A 21764-nucleotide genomic window follows, 5' to 3' on the forward strand; every position below is an offset into this window, starting at 1 on the left:
GTGTTTTGTTTTTTTCTTGGTTGATATCCCTTATTCTATTATTACTTCTTAGTTACTGTCTTCAAAATTGTACAGCATTTAAAAATGCAGTGAAAAGGCAGGGTGCGAGCTGACATATTTATGAACAAACCCGTTATTATAACACGTTGAATGAATCACTGAAATGTAGTGGTACCCTGCTGGAATTAGCTTTCATTTTCAAAACAGCTCGACTGATTGTAACCTTAGAATTTACAAGGTCACACAACGCAGGACTCAACGATAATGTGGCACACGTTACTTTATATGTATATTAGGGGTGAGACGATTCATCGTGTATCGATGCATCGCGATACTTTACAACACGATACGATACACCTTTGTGTATCGCGATACAAGCTTGTAATGAATAGCGAATATGGCACATTTATTAAACTGTAAATCATGAAAGAACAGGTCTTGGTTGTTTGAACGTAAACCACTTGATTCTAGACATATCCCATTGTGCAATGCGCCGGCCAGACGCTTCCGGAATTTAAGCGGGAGTAGAGGAAAGAATGTTTTTGTTTTTTTTTCTTTATTCCATTGCTGGCAAGCCGGGAATACTGTACTAAAGGCTTCAGAACAGGCTGCAGAAACGCTGCCTGGCCAATGGAAGTTGAGACAGCTGTGATTCTGGCCAATGGGAGTGTTGAGGAGGCGGAGACAGACTGCCTTGTTTATTGGGGACAGAGAGGAACCAGGAACCGAGCAGTGTCTGTAAATAGATAGCTATATGTTTTTTTTTTCGTTTTCGTTTTACCAGTTTTCATGTATTGCTCTCCTTTTTAATGTTTCCTTATCATAAGCTGGTATATATATATATATATATATATATATATATATATATATAGACACACACACGGAAAGTCTGTCATTTGTGATGGAGGATAGGCTATAAGAATTTAAGTGCATCTGACTCGACTTTTTTTGCGGAAAAAACGTATGTTTCCTGTAAAAGCTATTATAGATGACAAAACATATCGCATTTTTACATTTCTTACGAGTTTTATTTTATATTTGCTCACCTTTCAGTGCGCCCTAATAATGTTTTTATTTGGTGGAATGATCCTTAAACTTTGATTTGGTTGAATATGTTACTTTAAAGAAATGTGTTACCTGATGAAAATTACTTATTTAATACAAATTTTACCATTAATTTAAATCTCATTTAAATGATTTCTAACCACATGTAAAAACAGCACAGTATAGAATAGTATACAAAATAAAAATTATATACTCAACCTTAACTTGAAAAATACAAATACTTAGTGATAAAATGTATGGTATAATAATAATAATAATAATCATAATAATAATCATAATAATAATAATACTATTGAGTTAAAGTATGATGCAATCAAAAACGCTACTGTACATTTAAAAAAAATAACATCACTTAATGCTGAAAGACTCGATATTTAGATTTTTCTAAAGAAACCCATGAACATTTTTTGTACTTTAATATTTATCAAACACATTGTTTAGTATTTTTTTCCTCTCTCAGAAATGTGGTAAGGAGATTTGCTTAATGAAGTTAAATCTGATATCCCAGAAACTCTAGCTAACATACTGCCTTGTCTTTAAACTCAAACAAGTGCTATACTACTTAGTGGTAAATACATAGAATTGATTTTCAACTGAATCTGTGTATAGATCTGAAACATTTTCAAGTCTGTCAAGAAGAGCCGAGTTTTTCATAAGTATCGTGACATGAATCGTATCGTGGCTTGTGTTGTGATATGTATCGTCTCACCTCTATATATATATATATATTTAAAAAATTGCTGTCTTTATAGGCGTGTATGATTTGTTAGTTACCAAAATCTCAGTCAACAGGATAATTTCGTACCACTTAATCTGCACCGATGAAACATAACCTGGTTAACCGTACTGATGGCATATCAAATGCTTAGATGACAGATATAGTTGCATTCTTGTATAACTTAACAATAAAACAAAATACATTTCGACAAGGAATTGCATTAGTGCATTAGTTCCATCACTTAGTTGAGCACAAGGTGGTTTCAATGAATACTTTCTGATTTTAAATATAGGCCTACTATGTGATAGTTTGTGATATTCAGTCTATTAAAAACAGTAGGTAGGTGTTTATTTTTTAAAATTTCTATATACAATTGTTAGTCGAATAATTCGCTATCGAATAGGGCCATTTTGCTACCTGCTGTCCAGGCAGGCAGCAAACCCTCACTACTGCCTTAAAAAGCTAACTTCTAGCCCTGCTAAACACAAAAACAGAGCAATAAGAAGCAACTACTGATGCACAATCAATGCAGACCAATTGATTCAACCAATATATGCAGTGTATCTGCAGACATATCTTTTTGTATCCTGTTAATTTACTTAAACATTTTGCTCCACAAATGTTCTGTATGGAAAGGGATACAGTTAATATAAGTACAGTACTATTATTATTATTATTATTATTATTATATTTCCTGTCTCCTTCCCACCAGCAATAGGAACCATGAATACTATACTATGTTAACAACATTGAGCTAGAGTCCTGCATCGGGTCGGGTACCTGCGGGTGACCCGCAAAAGCGGGTCAGGTTCGGGTTGGAATGTGAACTTTTTTGTGGTTTGCGGTTCGGGCGCGGATCAAAAAATGTAATTTTCGGGTCAGGCTCAGGTCTGAATTTGAATCACCAAAACCGTTTTCTGTCCTTTCAGCATACTCGTCTGTAACCCTTTCCCAAATAACGTATTAGAAGGTAAATGTACCGGTATTTCCTGCACTAAAGATTGCAAGATTGTCTCCTTGTCGTGGATAATAGTTCAAGAGGTAAATCATAAGTGTGGAATTCGTTTGGAATCATAGTGAATGAAAATAATAATAATCTTTATTTTTTATAGCGCCTAAATGCAAGTATCTCAAAGCACTGTACAGTTTAAACAATAATATTAAAAACAACGAAACAAAGTACAAAACAACAAGTACACAATATATAGTTAAAAATAAAAAAAGATTAGAAATTAGAGTATTGCACAGTGGCATAAGCCTAACCCTAATGCAATGCCTGTATATAGTGATGCGGTTTTAGTTGTTTTTTAAAAGCATCAACAGTATTGGCATCCTTGATCACCTGTGGAAGACTATTCCAAAGCCTAGAGGCGCATAACAGCAAAAAGCCCTGTCACCCATAGAACGAAGCTTAGCCTTTGGAATCCTTAACAAACCCAAATTCAGAGGGAAGGTTATGAGTGGGAATGTACCTCATTAACAATTCAGAAATGTAATTTGGGGCCAAACCATTTAGAGCCTTATAAGTTAACAGTAACATTTTATGATCAATCCTGCTCTTGGCCTGCAACCAATGCAGAGAGGCAAGAACTGGTGTAATATGAACATTGCTTGTAAAACCCGTCATTATGTTTTTGTGTTCGACAGCCACAACACTGGTACATCCTTGCGAAAGCACAGGTGTAGCTCCCTTCCAATTGGTGGCACGAATGGAATAGACATAATTAATATGTTACTATGTTAAAATATATCCAGTCGTAAAAATCGGACCTGCGCAAGTCTCTCCACTGAGCTAACACTCTGTGCCGTCAAAGGCATGCATACAGAAGCACTGCAATAAAACCCGGCACACTGATACTTTATAACACTAGCTATCTGAGTCAGATGTGTGGGAACGTCTTTCTGTTATGTTTGTACAATGCCACACCTGCACAACACCTTCTTTTGGGTGGGGAGGTGCAGCCTGTGCCCTTTATTATTTAAATGATTAAACAGAAACTGTTTTGTGTATAGAAAAATAATAATAATGCAGTGATGAGAACACAGAAAATGATGCAATCAGTGTTTTTCAATACGGATGTCGTTTTCAAATTGACTTTGTGATGGCTAAAGAATATGGTAGAAATCATCAACTCCTTATCACCCTTTTATATTTCCACTTAAAAAAAAAAAAAAAAAGAAATCACTAATTATTCCAATACCAAGTTGACTCTCAATAATGTCATTATAACAGAACAGATGCAGCAAGGCTGCACTGACTTGACTTAGGAAAATGAAAAAACAACTGCCATGGCAACCCATTACCACCTATTCCCTAAAGGTGATAACTACTCGCACACTAGGAAATGCTTTGGGGGAAAAAAATTTTCTTCTGTAGGCAGTGAATACAGTAGCTGAACGAAATTTCTGTTTTTTATCTGTTCTCTTGCTGACATCGGTTAAATGGATACCGAAGGAAAGATTACTGATATCAGTTTTAGTACATTTCATTCAGTACAGAAGTGTCTGTTTTATCTCATACAGGTAGAACCAACAGTGACTGAAATTAATAGCAACCACATCCATTTGTAAAGGCTGTGGGTGTTCACTTTCCAATACACTAGTGGATAGCAAGTACACCAAAGGGAATCTGAATTTAATTGTGAAAGAAAATGAAAAACTAGTCAGACAGACATACAGAATTCTCATGTCATATTAAAATGAAGATTCACAAGTGTCAGACAGAGGAGGAGACGCTACAGTACAGCCGCTAGGCTAATGCTCTCTTGACTTGCTCCAAGAATCAGTACGGTAGTTATGGCCAGAGACTCACAAGATCTTGCAAGATTGTACAACAAATGCTTTGCATTGCTCCTTGCTGTTCCAGTCTGTACACTCTGGGGTACCCCTCTACTTTAGCAGATTGGATCCAGACAAGCCCTGTTGCTTAGGAGGAAAATTTGTATGTAGAATTCTTCAGATTCCCTCTCTATACATAAATCTTGGTAAAGAAGCAACATAAAGTATGTACGGTGCTTACCTCTAGGCTAGGAAGCATCTGAGCATACATGGGTCATATACAGTACATAGGATTCTTCATGCAGCCTCAACAGACCTTACTTAGCATGTAATATTATGCATGTATGTATGTATGTATGTATGTATGTATGTATGGTAGCGATATCGGTTAACACAGGCAGGCGCATCACACAGGGCGAGGCAATCCACACACAGGCAGAGGGCAGGCGCGAACCAGGGACCATGCGCACTAAAGCATGGAGCCGATATCACTGTACAAAAAGAGACAGCTCCTTTGCAAGGAGCGTATATCGGGCTCATGTCTTCATGTGTGATTACGTCACCTACCAGCCCTGCTGCTGCCTTCCCCTGTGCACGCTACAGTATGTATGTATGTATGTACCACTGAACTAAAAGCATTAAAAACATATTTTCATTTTGGAGTTCTGCAGTAAGCCAAGTTTTCTAAAAGTCAGTGCTGAAAGAACTGTTCACTGGGTGTAACCAAAATACATACTGTATACATTTTAGTTTCTTCACAAAAAACAACTTCAAAACCTTGACTATGCTGGAACCATAAGAATAGAGGAAGCCACTGCTTTCGAGCAAAATCTGGCATTCTATTATAGGTTTAAAGAAAGGTGAACTTGTTCCTGTATAGCTCTGAATACTGTAGTGTACTGCAGTCAGGGCACACCGCAGGGAGAGTGTGAACACCACCTGTAAGCCAGATGTAGTCTCTATTACAGCATACCTAATACATCACAGCCACAGCTTTCCACTATTTCCATTTGAGCAGTGTAATTACTTAACCTTCAGTTTAGGGAGTTCATCCCTGTGGGGGCCGACAATACTTCACTGTACATATTATACACTATTTTGTTTATGTTGGCAGGCCTAAACCATATGCTGAGTGCAAAAAGGGGGTCGGGGGAGGTTGTCAGTTAGTATAATTTAGAAGTCCAGTACTGTAAGTATTCTTCAGTGTGGCATTTGCATCATTGTAGCAGCAGGACTGACCTCCCAGAAGGTTGCAGAGTCCATAAAATGTAACTCATTCATTGTGTACTCTACTGAAATGCATTCCTGGTACTCCTCAAGGAGATTACACTGTATGGCTAGATGGAACTGTCTTCATGGGTGCAATCTGGGTGCACCCCTCAGGATACTACAGCTGTGAACCAAATGTGATGAAAAAAGCTTAAACATGTACAGTCTCTATAGCGAAAACTTAATAAAAAGACCTTTTTCATGCAGTGTTTATATATCCTATGAATACAGTCATAAGCACCTCAAAGGGTACTCTGTAGTGTTTTTGATATATTCCTTATTATAACCCAAAAACACTTTCAATATCCAACTGTGATCTTTTAGTCCTAGACGACACTGCTGAGCGACAGGACGGACGCACGCTGAAATGTCAGTCAGTCCGTCAATTTTCAAGCAAAAAAAAAACAAAAATACAATCCGCTCTATTCCCAAAGCCACTTCATCTCAATGGAGTGCAGCCTGATTAATATGAACTTGGACAACCCAAAAGGGTTTAAGGTTAACCACAACATCATTTGTAACTTTGCGGGATACTCTCTTAATGGCACTTATTAGGAGCCAGCAAAAAAAAAAGTTCTTGGTCAACACCCCAGGATATACCAATTAACTTGAAACACAAATTTAGTTGTGAAATGTTAAACTTAAGGAATACTGTACAGTAAACAGGATCTCAGCAGAAAGGAGGCACTCTGTTAAGTTTTTGCAGATATTACCCTAACTGTGAGGATGAACACTTAATTACACAGAAACTGAATAAACAGTGTTATCATCGGCAATCTGTATTCATTACATCTGGCAGGAAATCCAATATTAATCAACTGTCGATTTAGTGTGCAAGACTTCTGCAACAGGTACAGTAATAAATACATAAATACAAGCACATGAATGCGCATTTCGAGCAAGCACAAGTACAGTTCTGAGAGTTATGTTGCAAAATTGTAAAGGATAATTTATCAGCTTACTGTACACATACAGTACCATTTCTTTATCCTCTACCCCTACAAAAAAAAAAAACATTCCGAGTTTAGTTGTCTAGTGTAAATTCAATCACATTATAAAATGCTTGGGTCAATTTATTAAGCCATTATTTTATGAGCAGAGTGGATTTCGATTTTAAACAAGTGGGGCCCTATTGTGCCTGGGAAGAAACCACAGGTGGTCAAGAAAATAAGTCACCTTTTAATTTTAAAGCAACGTTGTAAGCTAAGAGAATCTGCTTCGAAGACGAGAGAAAGAAAGACCACAGGATCGTGAAAGAACATTGGATCGTGTCTCCCCCCTCCCCAATCAACTGATGGGCCAATACGAAATCCAATGCCTTGATTTAAAATCACCTTTAGTCTCTGCTTTAGTCACTCTGAGCAGCAGGTGTTTCCTTAAAATATCCTCAACAAATAGTTGAGGTAATAATATTCAAATAGGTTGGCTAGTCGGCATATATATATATATATATATATATAGTGCCGTGAAAAAGTATTTGCCCCCTGTCTGATTTTCTGCATTTTTGCATATTTCTGACACTGAATGTTATCAGATCTTCAACCAAACCCTAATATTAGATAAAAGGGCCCCTATGTGAACAAATAACACAAAAATGTGATACATATTTCAAAGTTATGCAACACCCAATGCCCCCGTGTTAAAAAGTAATCGCCCCCTTAGACTCAATAACTGGTTACGCCACCTTTAGCAGCAATAACTGCAACCAAACGCTTCCTGTAGTTATTGATTAGTCGCTCACAGTGCCGTAAAGGAATTTTGGCCCACTCCTCCATGCAGAACTGCTTCAACTCAGTGACATTTGTGGGTTTTCGAGCATGAACTGCACATTTCAGGTCCTGCCACAACATCTCAATGGGGTTTAGGTCTGGACTTTGACTAGGCCATTCCAAAACTTTAAATTTCTTGTTCTTCAACCATTCTGATGCAGACTTGCTTGTGTGTTTCGGATCATTGTCTTGCTGCATGACCCAGCTGCGCTTCAGCTTCATCTCACGGACGGATGGCCTGACATTCTCCTGTAGAATTCTCCGATACAGAGCAGAATTTATGGTTCCTTCAATGATGGCAAGGCGTCCAGGTCCTGATGCAGCAAAGCATCCCCAAACCATGACACTACCACCATCATGCTTGACCGTTAGTATGAATCCCATTTTTGCCCAGTGTCTTTCTGATGGTGGAGTCATGAACACTGACCTTAGCTGAGGCGAGAGAGGCCTGCAGATCCCTGGATGTTGTTCTAAGGTTCTTTGTGACTTCCTTGAGTGTTTTATGCCATGCTCTTGGAGAGATTTTGGCAGGACGGCCACTCCTGTGAAGATTCACTACAGCTGACCCTAATTATCCCTTTAAATGGGTTGAGTTAACTGGGGGGGTGGGGGGGGGGGGGCAATAACTTTTTCACACCAGAAGATTGCATGTTTGATTATCTTGCACACCAAACAAATTACATTTTCTCTCACAGCGCCGTGGAGGAATTTTGGCCCACTCCTCCATGCAGAACTGCTTCAACTCCACTTGGACAACTGCTGTCTCCATTTGGACAATATGGCTCTGACTGTGGTTCGATGGAGCCCCAGAGCCTTAGAAATGGCTTTGTAACCCTTTCCAGACTGATAGGCATCAACTTTTTTCCGGAGGTCTTCAGGAATTTCATTTGTTCGTGGCACGATGTGCCTCTAGAACCTGTGTGCTGACAACTTCACTTTGATGGTAAGTGCCAAAGTTAGTCAGATTTATATTGGGCAGGGCTGACCCAAATCAGGCCTGGTTGTTAACCAAAGTACTCAAACAGCTGACCCTAATTATCCCTTTAATTGGGTTGAGTTAACTGGGGGGGGGGGGGGGGGGGGGGGGGGGGGGGGGGGGGGGGGGCAATAACTTTTTCACACCTGAAGATTGCATGTTTGATTACCTTGCACACAAAACAAATTACATTTTCTCTCAGACTCCCTCTATATACTACTACAACCCCCCAAAAAATCGGACCAAATACAATGTGAAAAATGTGCAAAAATGCAGAAAATCAGACAGGGGAGCAAATACTTTTTCACAGCACTGTGTGTGTGTGTAATATATATATATATATATATATATAAAGCATGTTTTATAAGACTGCTGTTTGTGCGCTATATTTTAAAATTATTTACATTTTTTAAAAATTATTTTTAAATGTTAATGCAGTTTATTAAACTGTCATTTATATGTTAATATTTTACAATCATGTGACATGCAAGTAGTTGCCGACTGTCTACATTCAACCAGTTGTCTAGCTACATTTTCCATGCTACCCCTAATCTGTAACCCTGCTCGCATTGACACACACAGACACTTGAAACTGTTAATAGTTATTTTGACCAAATTTAGCCACGCACTTGAGTTTGAGTAACTTTAATAGTGTTCTGTCCTAGGCAACAAAAACGGATTTACCAAAAAAAACACTTTATTTCTTAAGATGGCAAACATGATGAATGCAGATTACCTGGGGAAAGTTATGCAAGATGTTGCTGGTAACAAAAGGAATGCATGGTACTGAATTCCTAACAAACAGTGAAGCTCTAGAGAAGATTCTGACAGTAGACAGTACTGTCTAGGTTACTTTAACTATTCATAGCAGACATACATGAAAGCTGCACATCACTGCTGAAGTCTGGAGCACAGATATAGACCAGAAAAAGTGCTTCTGACAGCCCTGTCATGCTACACAGATGTAGACAGCTGTGTTGTTTGGTTTTTTGTCTGACAGGGGAAGCCAGGTGCCTGTGCTTTTAATCACTGCTTGTACAGGAGTTCATGCAGGGCTTCCTGTTTCCGGTTCTCGCATGCAGACTGTGAAAACACTGAGGTCTCTACCAGGCCCAGAACCATTACAGTGGCTCATCCAATCCAAACTTTGATGGGGACTCCGAAGTGGGGAGTCACATTGGCTCTGACGCTCCCGGGGTGGGGGATGGGAAACCGGCAGGGACTCATTCTCCCCATTGCACAACACTGAACCCTACTGGCCAGACACCGATCACATTCAGAGTGGATAAGAGGCAGGGCTGATCTCTGTTCCCCCGGGATCGGTAGCTCGCCCTCCTCTGCTCTGGATTGCTCGCCATAAAAGTGATTCTAGCTTTAGGCTTGTGAGATCGGAGGATGCTCACACGCCCTCAGAACATCTGTGCTGTGTAATTGGACATTCCAAATGGGGGGGAAAAAATAAATAAAAATAATAAATTGGTCAGTCTAAATAAAAAAAAAAAATAAAAAAAAAAAATAAAGAAATCGAGTGAGGGTGTTCATAAGGTCAAACCTACATGCATGCTTGTTTAAAATGAGCAGAATGGTTGTGAATCAAAGTTATTGTTTCATGGAACAACAACAGATCTAAAATCTTCCATTTTTCTTCTTAGTATTATTATTATAATACTATGTAAAAGTGGAAATAAAAGATAGCGCTGTTCTTTTTATACTTAAATACTAATTTGGTGTGCATACTCACCTACCTGTTTGTGGTGGTTGTTTTTTTTAATTTTTTAAAATCATCATACTTTAGACACACCACTACTGGAAACAGACCATACTTTGACAGTAACAGAACTTTTTCTGGGCCATAGCTTATATAAACAGTAAAAAGCTAAACTACATGTGAACACAAATATCAAAACAACCTCAGTTATGTTGAAGCTGGCAGCAACACACATATACACTATATATATATAGTAACGTGCTGTCACCCCCAGTGGGGTAAAGGGGAAACAGGATTAGGGATCTGCCTGCTCCCAGGGTGGTTCTACATAGGCACACACCAATGTGTTGGGGACTGCCTATAGCATGTTATGGGGGTCTTGATTGACAAGTGGGAGTACCATGGGTGTTTTTCGCAGGTTTAATTTGGGGTTATGATAGGAGGTTGACTCTCGTGTGGGAGGGATAAGGGAATGATTATATAGCATGGGCAGAGTTGAGCTAATTGTAACTTTCGGGTACACTGTTCGAGTGGACCGGTACAGCGTAAACATTTAAAAGGCAATAAATACTTCTTTGTACCTGAACAATGTGGTCCGGAGTGTCTCTGTGGGGTCAGCCGATGGGGAACGCTACAATATATATAGACCCACACACACACACAGTCAACCTCGGTTAACTCGACACCTCACAGGGGTGCCATTTAGTGTTGTCTTATCCAAGGTGCACATCAGCCATGGCATTAACATGAGTATAAGTAACACACACGTTTACAGTATTACAGTATTTACAAGTTTATTTTAGTTAAATGTACTTATGAAAACAGTTGAAAGAACTGCAGTGAATGAATCAATTACAGTATACAGTACTGTACAAACTCGGTACAACTCGTATAGTTCGATTGAAATAATAATTAATAAAATAACTACAGCATTATTTTTACGAAAATAATCCAACCACAAAATTGTTTTAGGTATTGGCTTGTACTGTCTAATTTGACAACTTAAATAACGAAAGTTAACAAATGTACATTACACAGAATTAACTTGGTGAACACAGAAATCAAGCATTGTCGATTGTTTCGCATGCTGAAACACACGCTTTGAAAGTTCTGCTGACAAGCTTGTTATCCCGAATAACCTGAGCTTTAAAGTCAATTGAACGAGAACTCATTTTTTGCTTCTCACTCATTGTGCAGTGCACTGATACTGTACTTGGTAGTTGCGAAGGAGTGAATTTCCATTCAGAGTTGAGTCAAGTGAAACGACAGTGTCGAGGTATCCACTAGTCTTTATAATAGGTTTTATCCCATTGGTACTGGTAATACGTGTCGAGTTACGAGTAAAGCGTGGTGTCGAATTAAAAAATGAAGAGGCAGGATGCATATATTTTATATTGAGAATTCAGGACCAAGACTGTCTGTCGAATTAAGCGAAGGTGTCGAGTTATCCACCAGTCGAGTTAACCAAGGGTGACTGTATCGAACAGCCTGTGGTTGTTTACTACAGTAAAAAAAAGTAAAGTCAAAGAAGAAATTTGAATTTATTAATACATTTGGTTTAAGATGGAAAGCTGCCAAAGGGTCAAAAAAAAGGCTCATCTTTAAAGGGTTAAATCAGATTTTTGCAAATGAAGACATATTATTATTATTATTATTATTATTATTATTATTATTATTATTATTATTATTATTATTATTATTCTTTGGACAAAGACCAAAATCGGTAATTATTTTACTGCTGGATATTGCACTGTGAACATGGGCAATCCCGATTGAATAAAAGCTATTCTAATATACTGTAGTTACATATTAGACAGTAACATGTATTCTTTTGCACATCCTGAAACACTACATTACAAGAGACAGGATGTGCTATACAGGGGTTATCTCTCTCCTGCAGGAGAACACTCATTATAGCGCTATCATGTGTTATGGATCTCACACGCTAATTAAATAAACTTCCATTCAAATCAATAGGAGGGGAGGCATTACAAGTTTGCACCTGCACGGTAGAAACACGTGAAAATCAGTACTCAAAACAGCAAATATGCTTCTGATGCATTTCCCTTTTTAAAATAAAAATATTTGTCCTTGCACCACTACCATGTGGGGCTTCGAATTACAACAATTTCCAAGCTCAAATTACAGGCCACCACTGTAAAGGCCAGATTTTCAAGGCTTCAGGCAGATCTCAGTCAAGTCTAACCTGTTTAAAAAGGGTATGACTCCCCTGAGTACAGTATTTAATATCAGCTAAATATTTAATACTGGTCAGGAAAGACACGTTTTCAGCAGCACACTTTTCAGCTATGCTTGACAGGGGTTCAAACCTGCTGTTTTTTTTTTTTTAAAGCTTAGTCACTCAGTCCAAGTGACTGCCATGATTTGGGGGGAGAGTATAGAGACAAAACTGCAATGGCTAGTGAGCGGGGAATTCACGTCACTTGACAAGCCTCTGCGTTCGAAAGAAAGTGTGATTGCACTAATCTCTATCCTCAGCTCCCACAGTTCCGCGTTTTAAAGATTTACTTGAATAATAAAGATAGTCAACATTACCAGCTGGTAAATAAAGGTGTCATTTAGCATATTCAAGCATAAGTTAACTCCTTCCAAGCACACACTTGAGTGTGTAACAGTACCCAGGTTGCCTGTGTAGGTATTGTACACATCTTTTTTTTTTTTTTTTGGTAAATTACAGTATTACTGCTAACTAAGATTTTAAAAAGTCACCTTTTCCCTAAAATTGGTACAAATATTTATTGAAACCAAAAAATAAATAAAAAATCACTCAAAACGAGGCATGTTTTCCATTTTTCCAATTAACAAATAAATAAATAAATAAATAAATAAATAAATAAATAAATGTTTGTTTTAATAGCAGTGCTGTGTCAGATATCATAACTACTGTGAATCACATAGTTTCACAGGTTTCACAAACGTCTCCTCAATTACACAATCCCCTCTCACAATTACACACGCTACTGAAAGATCACTTTGTATAATAATAAAATTACAAAGCAGCAACAAAAACTGTTTTGAAACGACTGCAGTGCTGCCATATGTTTTGAGCCCTATCTAATAAATCTTAACAGCTATTCTGGAAAACAGATAAGGTGAAAAACAACTGATAATACAGTGCATGAAAACTAAAGCAACTTGCAGAATTTCAATTCCTCTTTTTTTTCCACAACACAAAATTCAATTTAATTTCTATGGTTTGGATATTAGAATATCACTGTCCTACATAGGGTAACGAAAGTAAAACAAATCTAATTATGTGTTTATAAATTTGCCCCAGTAGCTTTATATATATATATATATATATATATATATATATATATATATATATATATATATATATATATATATAAAAAACAAATTAAAAAAAAAAAAATTGTGCAGAGCAATAGCCTTGAATTGTCACATGCTGTGCATCTGTTAAATTACATTCCTATTTAAAGCAATATAAATCTAAAGCAATACAGATCATCTCCCCATGCATCCTCAGTCTCTGCTTTTGAACTTGAAACTGTGAGCAAGACCAAAAGGAGGCTAGCACAGTAGAAAAAAAAGAAAAAGAGAAAGCCTGTGTGAGCTTATTAAAAATACAAGCCAGCCCCTTTCATCCTCTTTACAACCCACACAGCAAAAGCTTGCCCAGCATGAGATCCGTGGCTACCCCACCCAAAGTCCTTCCAGCAATAAAATCTAATCTACCCTCAGTACAGGAACCTCAGTCAGCAGACACCTTCCACAACCTGCTGCTTCACATTTCAATAAACAACAATGAAAAAACAGAGAGGGAAATAAAAGGAGCCACACGCACACAAAAAAAGATCACAAACCTTGCATCCCCACCTTCGGTTTTTCAAACCAAGAATATGCTAGTGCTCCAGGAAAATATGCAGCAGTGGGGCCTGAGACCAATCACAGCATACGAGAGCTATGAGCCCGCCAATCAAGGGAGGCTGCCTTTGGATGGTAGCCAACCATATCATAGCTCATTACTCAGTCAACAGAGAGAGGATGGCGGGGGAGGGGACACAAAAAGAAACAAAAACCTCACTGAGAAGGGGAGAGAGAGAGAGAGAGAGAGAGAGAGAGAGAGAGAGAGAGAGAGAGAGAGAAGAAGGGATGGGACGGTATGGGGCAGGAATAAAGGGAATAAAGGGAATTGTGATGAAAGCTTTTGGACAAAGACTGTCAGAAAAGAGAACTAAGAATAAATGACATCATTTTGGGCTTGTGTTCTTTCAGCAACTGTAAGCCCTTGTTCTCTTGAGTGAGCTAGTCTAGTCTTTAGGTCTTTTTCTTCATTTCTTTCTGGTCATAAAGGCAATTCTCTCTTTTTTTAACTAAATAAAGAACTTCAATGTCTTAAATCAGTGGGGCATTTCCTTAACTGCTGCCCTGTCTTCACTATTAGTTTGTTCTTGTTGTTGAACCCATACAGGAACTTGTAGTTCATTTTTTAATTGGGACTGTTACACCCTAAGCCCACAAGAGACCTTTGAGGGAAAAAAAAAAAAAACTGTGGCGATGCATTTTCTGAACTTTGTATTGTAGGGCAGGGCCATGTTGCAAAGCAGCTCCATGGCTACAGAAGAATGTACAGAACACACACCTGGACACCAACCAGAATACCAAGCCATATCAACACCAAAGAACACTAATCAAATTGTTTCAATGCCTCCTATATGGAGCTCTGGGCACAATGAAAACAATTATTTTTCTGAAGCATACGTACACATTTCTGGTAAGCCTGCCAGAAGTGCATTCATTGGATGCAACTTTTAAAAAGAAGTAACAGCTGTTAAAACCGAGTAGCTTGGCCAAATGTATCAGTTATTCAACAAAGCAGAATTGCAGTACTTTTTTATTTATTTATTTTATGTTTTTTAAGCTAGGTAATGAAATTCCCTGCCTGATACTAAAATTCTTCACTTACACTTACAACTTGGTAACCTTGACAATATTTCTGATCCTCATACAAACAGCAGCAGCAGTATTATTATATTTACCACTGCAGTGTGAACATAAAAGGGTCACTATATATATATATATATATATATATATATATATATATATATATATATATATATATAATTTGTTTTTGTAAGCTCCTGTATGCTAAATGCTAATTCTGTAAAAACAAGTCATCATTACATGGCTCATTTGTTTGTGCAATGTCTACTTTTCCACCCACTAATGGAGGATGAGATTACATGTTATTTGATCAGGAATATAAAATAATTCTCTCCACTCAAGAGGCGTGCCCTGTCTTATTTCCATGGATGCCTTCCTTGTGCTAAATATTTGCTCAGGTGAAATAGAATAAGCAACACCGATTCTTTAGCTCTCCTATTTTGGTATCCGTTCTCGTCAGTGACAAACTCTAGTCAGTGACAAACGTTAGCTTCAATCTCTTTTCTTTATTTTTAAGTCTTAAAATGATCTTACTTTACTTCAACTAACCCTATTTCAAGTCATTTTTCTGATTAATTGTATTGTATTTGACTATTTTAGAAGCTACTAAATCCCTGATTTAATCACTTTCTCTTTTTAAAACTGTATTATTTTTCACTTATAATGGGATTGTGGCATTGCACACATTGCCATCTAGTGACCAAATATTGTATCCTTTGTGTTTGTTTTGAACTCTTAACAGAGCAACGTTATAGAAATGCAGTAGAACCCACAGATAGCCATTTCAGTGACTTATACTTCATGATGCATACAAGTGGGCAAATAAACACATGGGCATAGAGAAGATCAGTTTACAGGTCTGGTGTTTTAGGCCAGTTGATTTTCCTATACGCTGCCCATGGGATCCACTTGAATTTGGCATTAGGCCTGCTACTAACTGGCCCCAGGGGACCAAAAGAATGACATCAAGTTTGTCCAAGATGAACGACCTGGACAGGACGGCCAGACTGTAGCCAGTGGCAAAACCTCAATAGGGAACCAACCATTAATACATGCAATTAAGGAAGTTGGGTGGGGCTGTTTGTATGACTTCATTTAATTTATTAGGCCTACATCATTATATATATATATATATATATATATATATATATATATATATATATATATATATATATATATATATATTATGGATGAGAGGAGGTGCATTCAAGGAAACTATGACCCCAGAGGGAAGACCTATTTGCTTTATGAATCAGTGAAGAAAGTAATATTTTTGACGTCCATAGCGTATAGTTATTAAAGTTTTTGTTGGCATAGAACTGTCCATCTGACTTTCTCACTACGGCACAGAATTCAGTCCATTGAGTTTGTGAACGTCATATTTACATCGTCAAGTTGGATTTATTTGAATTTTAAGAAGTCAGAAAACACTGAAAGCGAAGTTTTTATAACGATTTTAGTGTTTGCAGCATCTTTTTTTTGTAGTATATTTTATAATTCATTTTCTGATGTCCGCCATTTTGCGTTGTTGTGTGAAGAGAGGAAGGAAGATCAGTGTGATGACGTAATTTGAGGAAGTTTGTAAACAGAAAAAAATGCTGACCATAAGCAGCGTCACAGGGGCAATAGTTGGATCTATTTTTCTAGGGACTGATTAATGGAATTATTTTCCTGTAAAACTCACTGAAGCCCATCTATTATTATATATATATATATATATATATATATATATATACACACACACACACACACACACACACACACACACACACACACACAGGTAATCAGGATATGCAAATCTACGCATTACAAGAGCCAATCAAACCGCATGAAAGTCGCCAAAAGGCTTCTACATTCACAGCATTTCAAAAATCAGAGCACAGTAACTGCAGACATGTGTGGCCCTGTTGGGGGTTCTTCAGTGCAGTGTACCTGGCAGCAGTGTGGAGTAGTGGTTAGGGCTCTGGACTCTTGACCGGAGGGTTGTGGGTTCAATCCCTGGTGGGGGACACTGCTGCTGTACCCTTGAGCAAGGTACTTTACCTAGATTGCTCCAACTGTATAAATGGGTAATTGTATGTAAAAATAATGTGTAAAAATTAATGTAATACCATGTGAAAATAATGTGATAGCTTGTAACAATTGTAAGGTCGCCCTGGATAAGGGCGTCTGCTAAGAAATAAATAATAACAATATTTCTCCATCTGTTCCAGCAGCAATACTGTGTGTTGATCTTCATACAGTTTACTGTACTGCAATAATAATAATACTAATAACCATTGAGGAGCCGTACTTCATAAGCTTAATACAATAAGAAATTTGAAGAGAAGATTCATATTTATTAAATCTAGTATTTATAATCGCTTTTTTTTTTTTAATGTTTAATGCTACGCCTGGTAAGTTGCAATTAACAGCTTTGTTTATTCATTAAAATGCTAAGGAATGTAATCATCATTAAATGAGTTTATCAGCATGATAGAAAGTAGTAGCAGGAGCTTTTTATGATTTTACTGTTTGCTTTAAAACTATGATTTTTTGCTTACTGTATTTAAGAAGAAAGCAGTAACTTACAGTATATATGAATGTGTACTTTTGAATATTATTCTGACTTTGGATCTGGGATTGAATTGGACTCGACTCCAGCTCTGCCACACAAAGCCTACATGTTTTAATTGAGAATATTTAGTGCAGGATTAAATAATGATTGCTTTTACTTCAGATCAAACTAGTAATTGAGGTTAAAAAAAAAAATAACTAAAAAATCAGTTCAGTCCAGCAAGACTTATTTTCGGCCTACATTTATTTTCCATTTGAAAATCTGTTCAAATGTACAATGATGCAGTAGCCCACAATGTCGGGATGTTGCAGAATGGGGAAGGTGGCGACTAGGCCAGATCCACTACTACTACCACTGGAATCCAGATTAGGGCACTGGGAATTTAACAATGGTGGATTATAAATGAATGACTGTAGATATTTAGCAGTTTGATTTCTTTTGAAGTCAATTAACACATGGCAGTCTAAAGGTCTCGTCTGTTGTCACATACAATTGCAGCATGTCGGTTTGCTTCAGATTGACTACAAGTGACAGGTACTGTACAGAACTGTAGGAAGGAGAAAGTTAGATTCTTGATGCTCTTTCGATTATACAAGTATGTCACAAGGCCTGAAAGTCCCAGTCTAAAATCCTCTTAAAGTAAAGCTGCTGTGCTTCCGGATTAGATGTTAAATTTTACACGGATATATTTTATTTTGTGCTGACTAATTGTTTTAAAACAAAACATAGGGGTCTACAATTAATCTAAAAGGGTGGACGGTCTAAATACCTTTAAAGATCAAAAGAATGGGACTTTGAGAAAACTAACATCTCTAACAGGGGCAGCAGTGTGGAGTAGTGGTTAGGGCTCTGGACTTGACCGGAGGGTCGTGGGTTCAATCCCAGGTGGGGGACACTGCTGCTGTACCCTTGAGCAAGGTACTTTACCTAGATTGCTCCAGTAAAAACTCAACTGTATGGATTCAATGTTTTTTTTTTTGTTTTTGTTTTTTTTTGTAACCAGTATGGGGCACTGCGCCTTTAAATACTGTGCCAGGGTTCTGACAATATTGAAATACACTCCAGAGCAATGCCTCAGTTCCAGTGAGCCACCAGTTTCATTGTTCTGGAGTACACCTAATTTTCACCCTGCTAAATCCAGGATACTAATCTGAACAGGTTTGAATACTACTACTACTACGACTACTACTACTATTACTAATAATAATAATAATAATAATAATAATAATAATAATAATAATAATAATAATAATAATAATAAACCGGGTCATGTAACAGTTGTACTGCAGTAATCTCTTAAAGAAAGATACAGCACTCTAAAACACATTTCACTGATTAAGTTACGTATAGGCAATTGGGGATACATGAAACAGCCTTGCAGTGTCATGAACACTGGCTGTTGAAGAGAGAGGTTTATGATGCTTTCAGTGTTGTTGATGCAGCTACACAGTGAGCGGGAAAATTAGGTAGTTACTGATATTTCCTGTGAGATCCTTAACCAATTCTTTCTAGTGTCAGCACTCAGAAACATGCAGCACAGCGCACACAACTGCAGGCTCTGTACAGTACTATACTCTACCCTCGCACTCACTGACGTGTTTTTTTTTGCAATGGAGTAGTTTGGGGTTGGTTCTGGAAACCCTGAATTCAGCGGACTATTGAAATTCAGTAGACCACCTCTGCATGGCTCCTGCAATCAGAATATAATGACGGGCTTTCATGGGGCAGTGTGAGGAGTAGCCAGTGACACAAGATCATTATCAGATGTGGTGTCCCGTCTTAGAACTTCTTCAAGCCTTTTCACTTTAAACAAACATTTTGTTTTTTTGATGTTAAAAACTAGGAACCCATGTATATTATAACTACACACACATACATACATGCATGCATGCACACACACACACACACATATATATGTGTTACAAATTAATGCAACTACTGTACAGATGAGATTAAGAGCCCTGCAACATCAATTTAAATACAGTAAAAAAGGATAGATGGTTATGCAAGTGGTACGCAACAGCAATCATTTAAGACACACTACCCACCACAAGGCAAAACTGAAGTGAATTCAGTAAACCTAGTAAGCGTTGACAGGTAACAAAGAATAAAGACAAATTCGGCCCCCGTGGCACAAAAGGCAAATCAATAAAGCAGTTCACTATATTAATACAATACAGATCACAAAGCATAGGTTTTTATTAAAGACTAATCTGATGATAAACAGGCAATATGGATGTGTCCATGCATAAGATTTGATTATTTACAAGCAAATCTGGCATTCTGTGATAAACGGGCTAAAGCAAAGCACTTCTGGCAGCAACTACTGTAACTTCAAACTTAATAAATGGCGGAACAGTAAAAATAAATTAAATACCCACTCTGTCTTGCTGCGACAGCCACTAGTCCATAAAACAACACTGGAGAAAAAAAGAATGGGGCCATACTGTATGCATAAATGTTCTGTGTTTTATACCAGCCCTTACTCAGAGTTTACAATCCTTGCATGCTATGTATAAAGCTGTTTTGTACTGAGAATGATGCCCTTCTGTAATATACAGCATTACCGTTACTGCTTGTATGTTTCTCCATTATCTATTCATTTCAATGTTACGCACAATTCGTTAAGGTTTTTGTTTACTTTCAGAATTTTTCCTGTCCCACACTAAAAGTCTTTGTCCAGTCTTCGCTTTTCTCTAATATCGCACTCAATAAAATTCAGTAGTTGCTGTAGATGTTTTACACGCTTATCACAGGATTATGATACTGAAGTTCGGTTTCTACAGCTGCTAATGTATCAGTATGCATTTCATATGATCGCACAGATGATAGGTCAATTATGATTAGCGAGAGTTTGTTGTACTTATTTGTTTGAAATACTTTGAGATGATGCAGTTCTGCTAAAGGTTTCATTTTAGTTCCAATACTTTTCTTTCCCTTCCTAGGCCTACTTCTTCCCTTCAGTTTCAGTGCATTTTAGATTCTTTGCTCTGAAACACACAGAACAATGAGCATCTAACGCCAAAACATGTGCTAAATCCAATAATCTCAGCATCTGCAGTCGTAGAAATATTATACATCTCACTTAAAAGCACTGCACCTGGAAATTCACCTGCTGCTGCATCAATTATTTTATACACAAGGCTCTTGGGGTAGATCTAAACACTGCACTTCGAATCATACATTGTAGCCAGCACAGGGCTATCTAAGCTTTATTATTATTATTATTATTATTATTTGTTTATTTAGCAGACACCTTTATCCAAGGCGACTTATAGAGTCTAGGGTCTGTGAACTATGCATCAGCTGCAGAGTCACTTACAACTACATCTCACCCGAAAGACGGAGCACAAGGAGGTTAAGTGACTTGCTCAGGGTCACACAATGAGTCAGTGGCCGAGGTGGGATTTGAACCGGGGACCTCCTGGTTACAAGCCCGTTTCTTTAACCACTGGACCACACAGCCTCGCTTTAACCACACATTACCCCTGTGTTGGAAATTCATCAAGCACTCCGCTCTCGTGAGGGGATTAAAGCTTCCTTCCCCTCTCCCCGTGTTGGAAATTCATCAAGCACTCTGCTCTCGTGAGGGGGTTAACGCTTCCTTCACTGATTTACTCATTATGGCTGTGGAAAATGGTCCCACTCTTAAAGTCTGTACACACACCACATACAACAGAAGAAAAAAATCACTTGCAAGATAAGTATCAATATTTATAAAAAGGTGACAGGTCTTTTATAATGTGCAACATTTGAAATTCTAAAGAGTGAGGTGATTAGCCAGAATTTACTTATGCAACAATGTCAAATCCATCAAGATGCGATTTAACACAAATCACATAATGTCAGACTAACATTCTAAAACATCCTCCGTAACTATGAAACATTCAATGCTGGTGTATTTCAAAAGGAAGACATTAGAATGACTTCTAGATCAGACATTTGTCTTCCATACATTTTTGATTTGTTGTGCAAATGAAATCCAACTACAGTCAAAC

At 37.7% G+C, this 21764-nt stretch overlaps 1 protein-coding gene across 6 annotated transcripts in view; it reads right to left on the bottom strand.

The window, feature by feature from the left end:
* Window positions 1-21764, bottom strand: part of LOC117421205 (C-terminal-binding protein 1) — a 173980-nt gene that overhangs the window by 94724 nt on the left and 57492 nt on the right. The window contains exon 1 of one of the 6 annotated variants that reach the window (XM_034035300.3): window positions 14129-14230. The exons of 4 other annotated variants lie outside the window; for them this stretch is intronic. Coding sequence is in view for 1 of the 2 variants with exons in the window: in XM_034035304.3 (XP_033891195.1) it covers window positions 14129-14135 (7 nt within the window). In the remaining variant the exon portion in view is untranslated. Of the gene's footprint in view, window positions 1-14128; window positions 14231-21764 lie in introns of those variants that run through there. One more of the 6 variants, XM_034035304.3, reaches the window with a different exon arrangement.

This window comes from Acipenser ruthenus, chromosome 1, assembly GCF_902713425.1.
Source record: "Acipenser ruthenus chromosome 1, fAciRut3.2 maternal haplotype, whole genome shotgun sequence".
Taxonomy (NCBI): Eukaryota; Metazoa; Chordata; class Actinopteri; order Acipenseriformes; family Acipenseridae; genus Acipenser; species Acipenser ruthenus.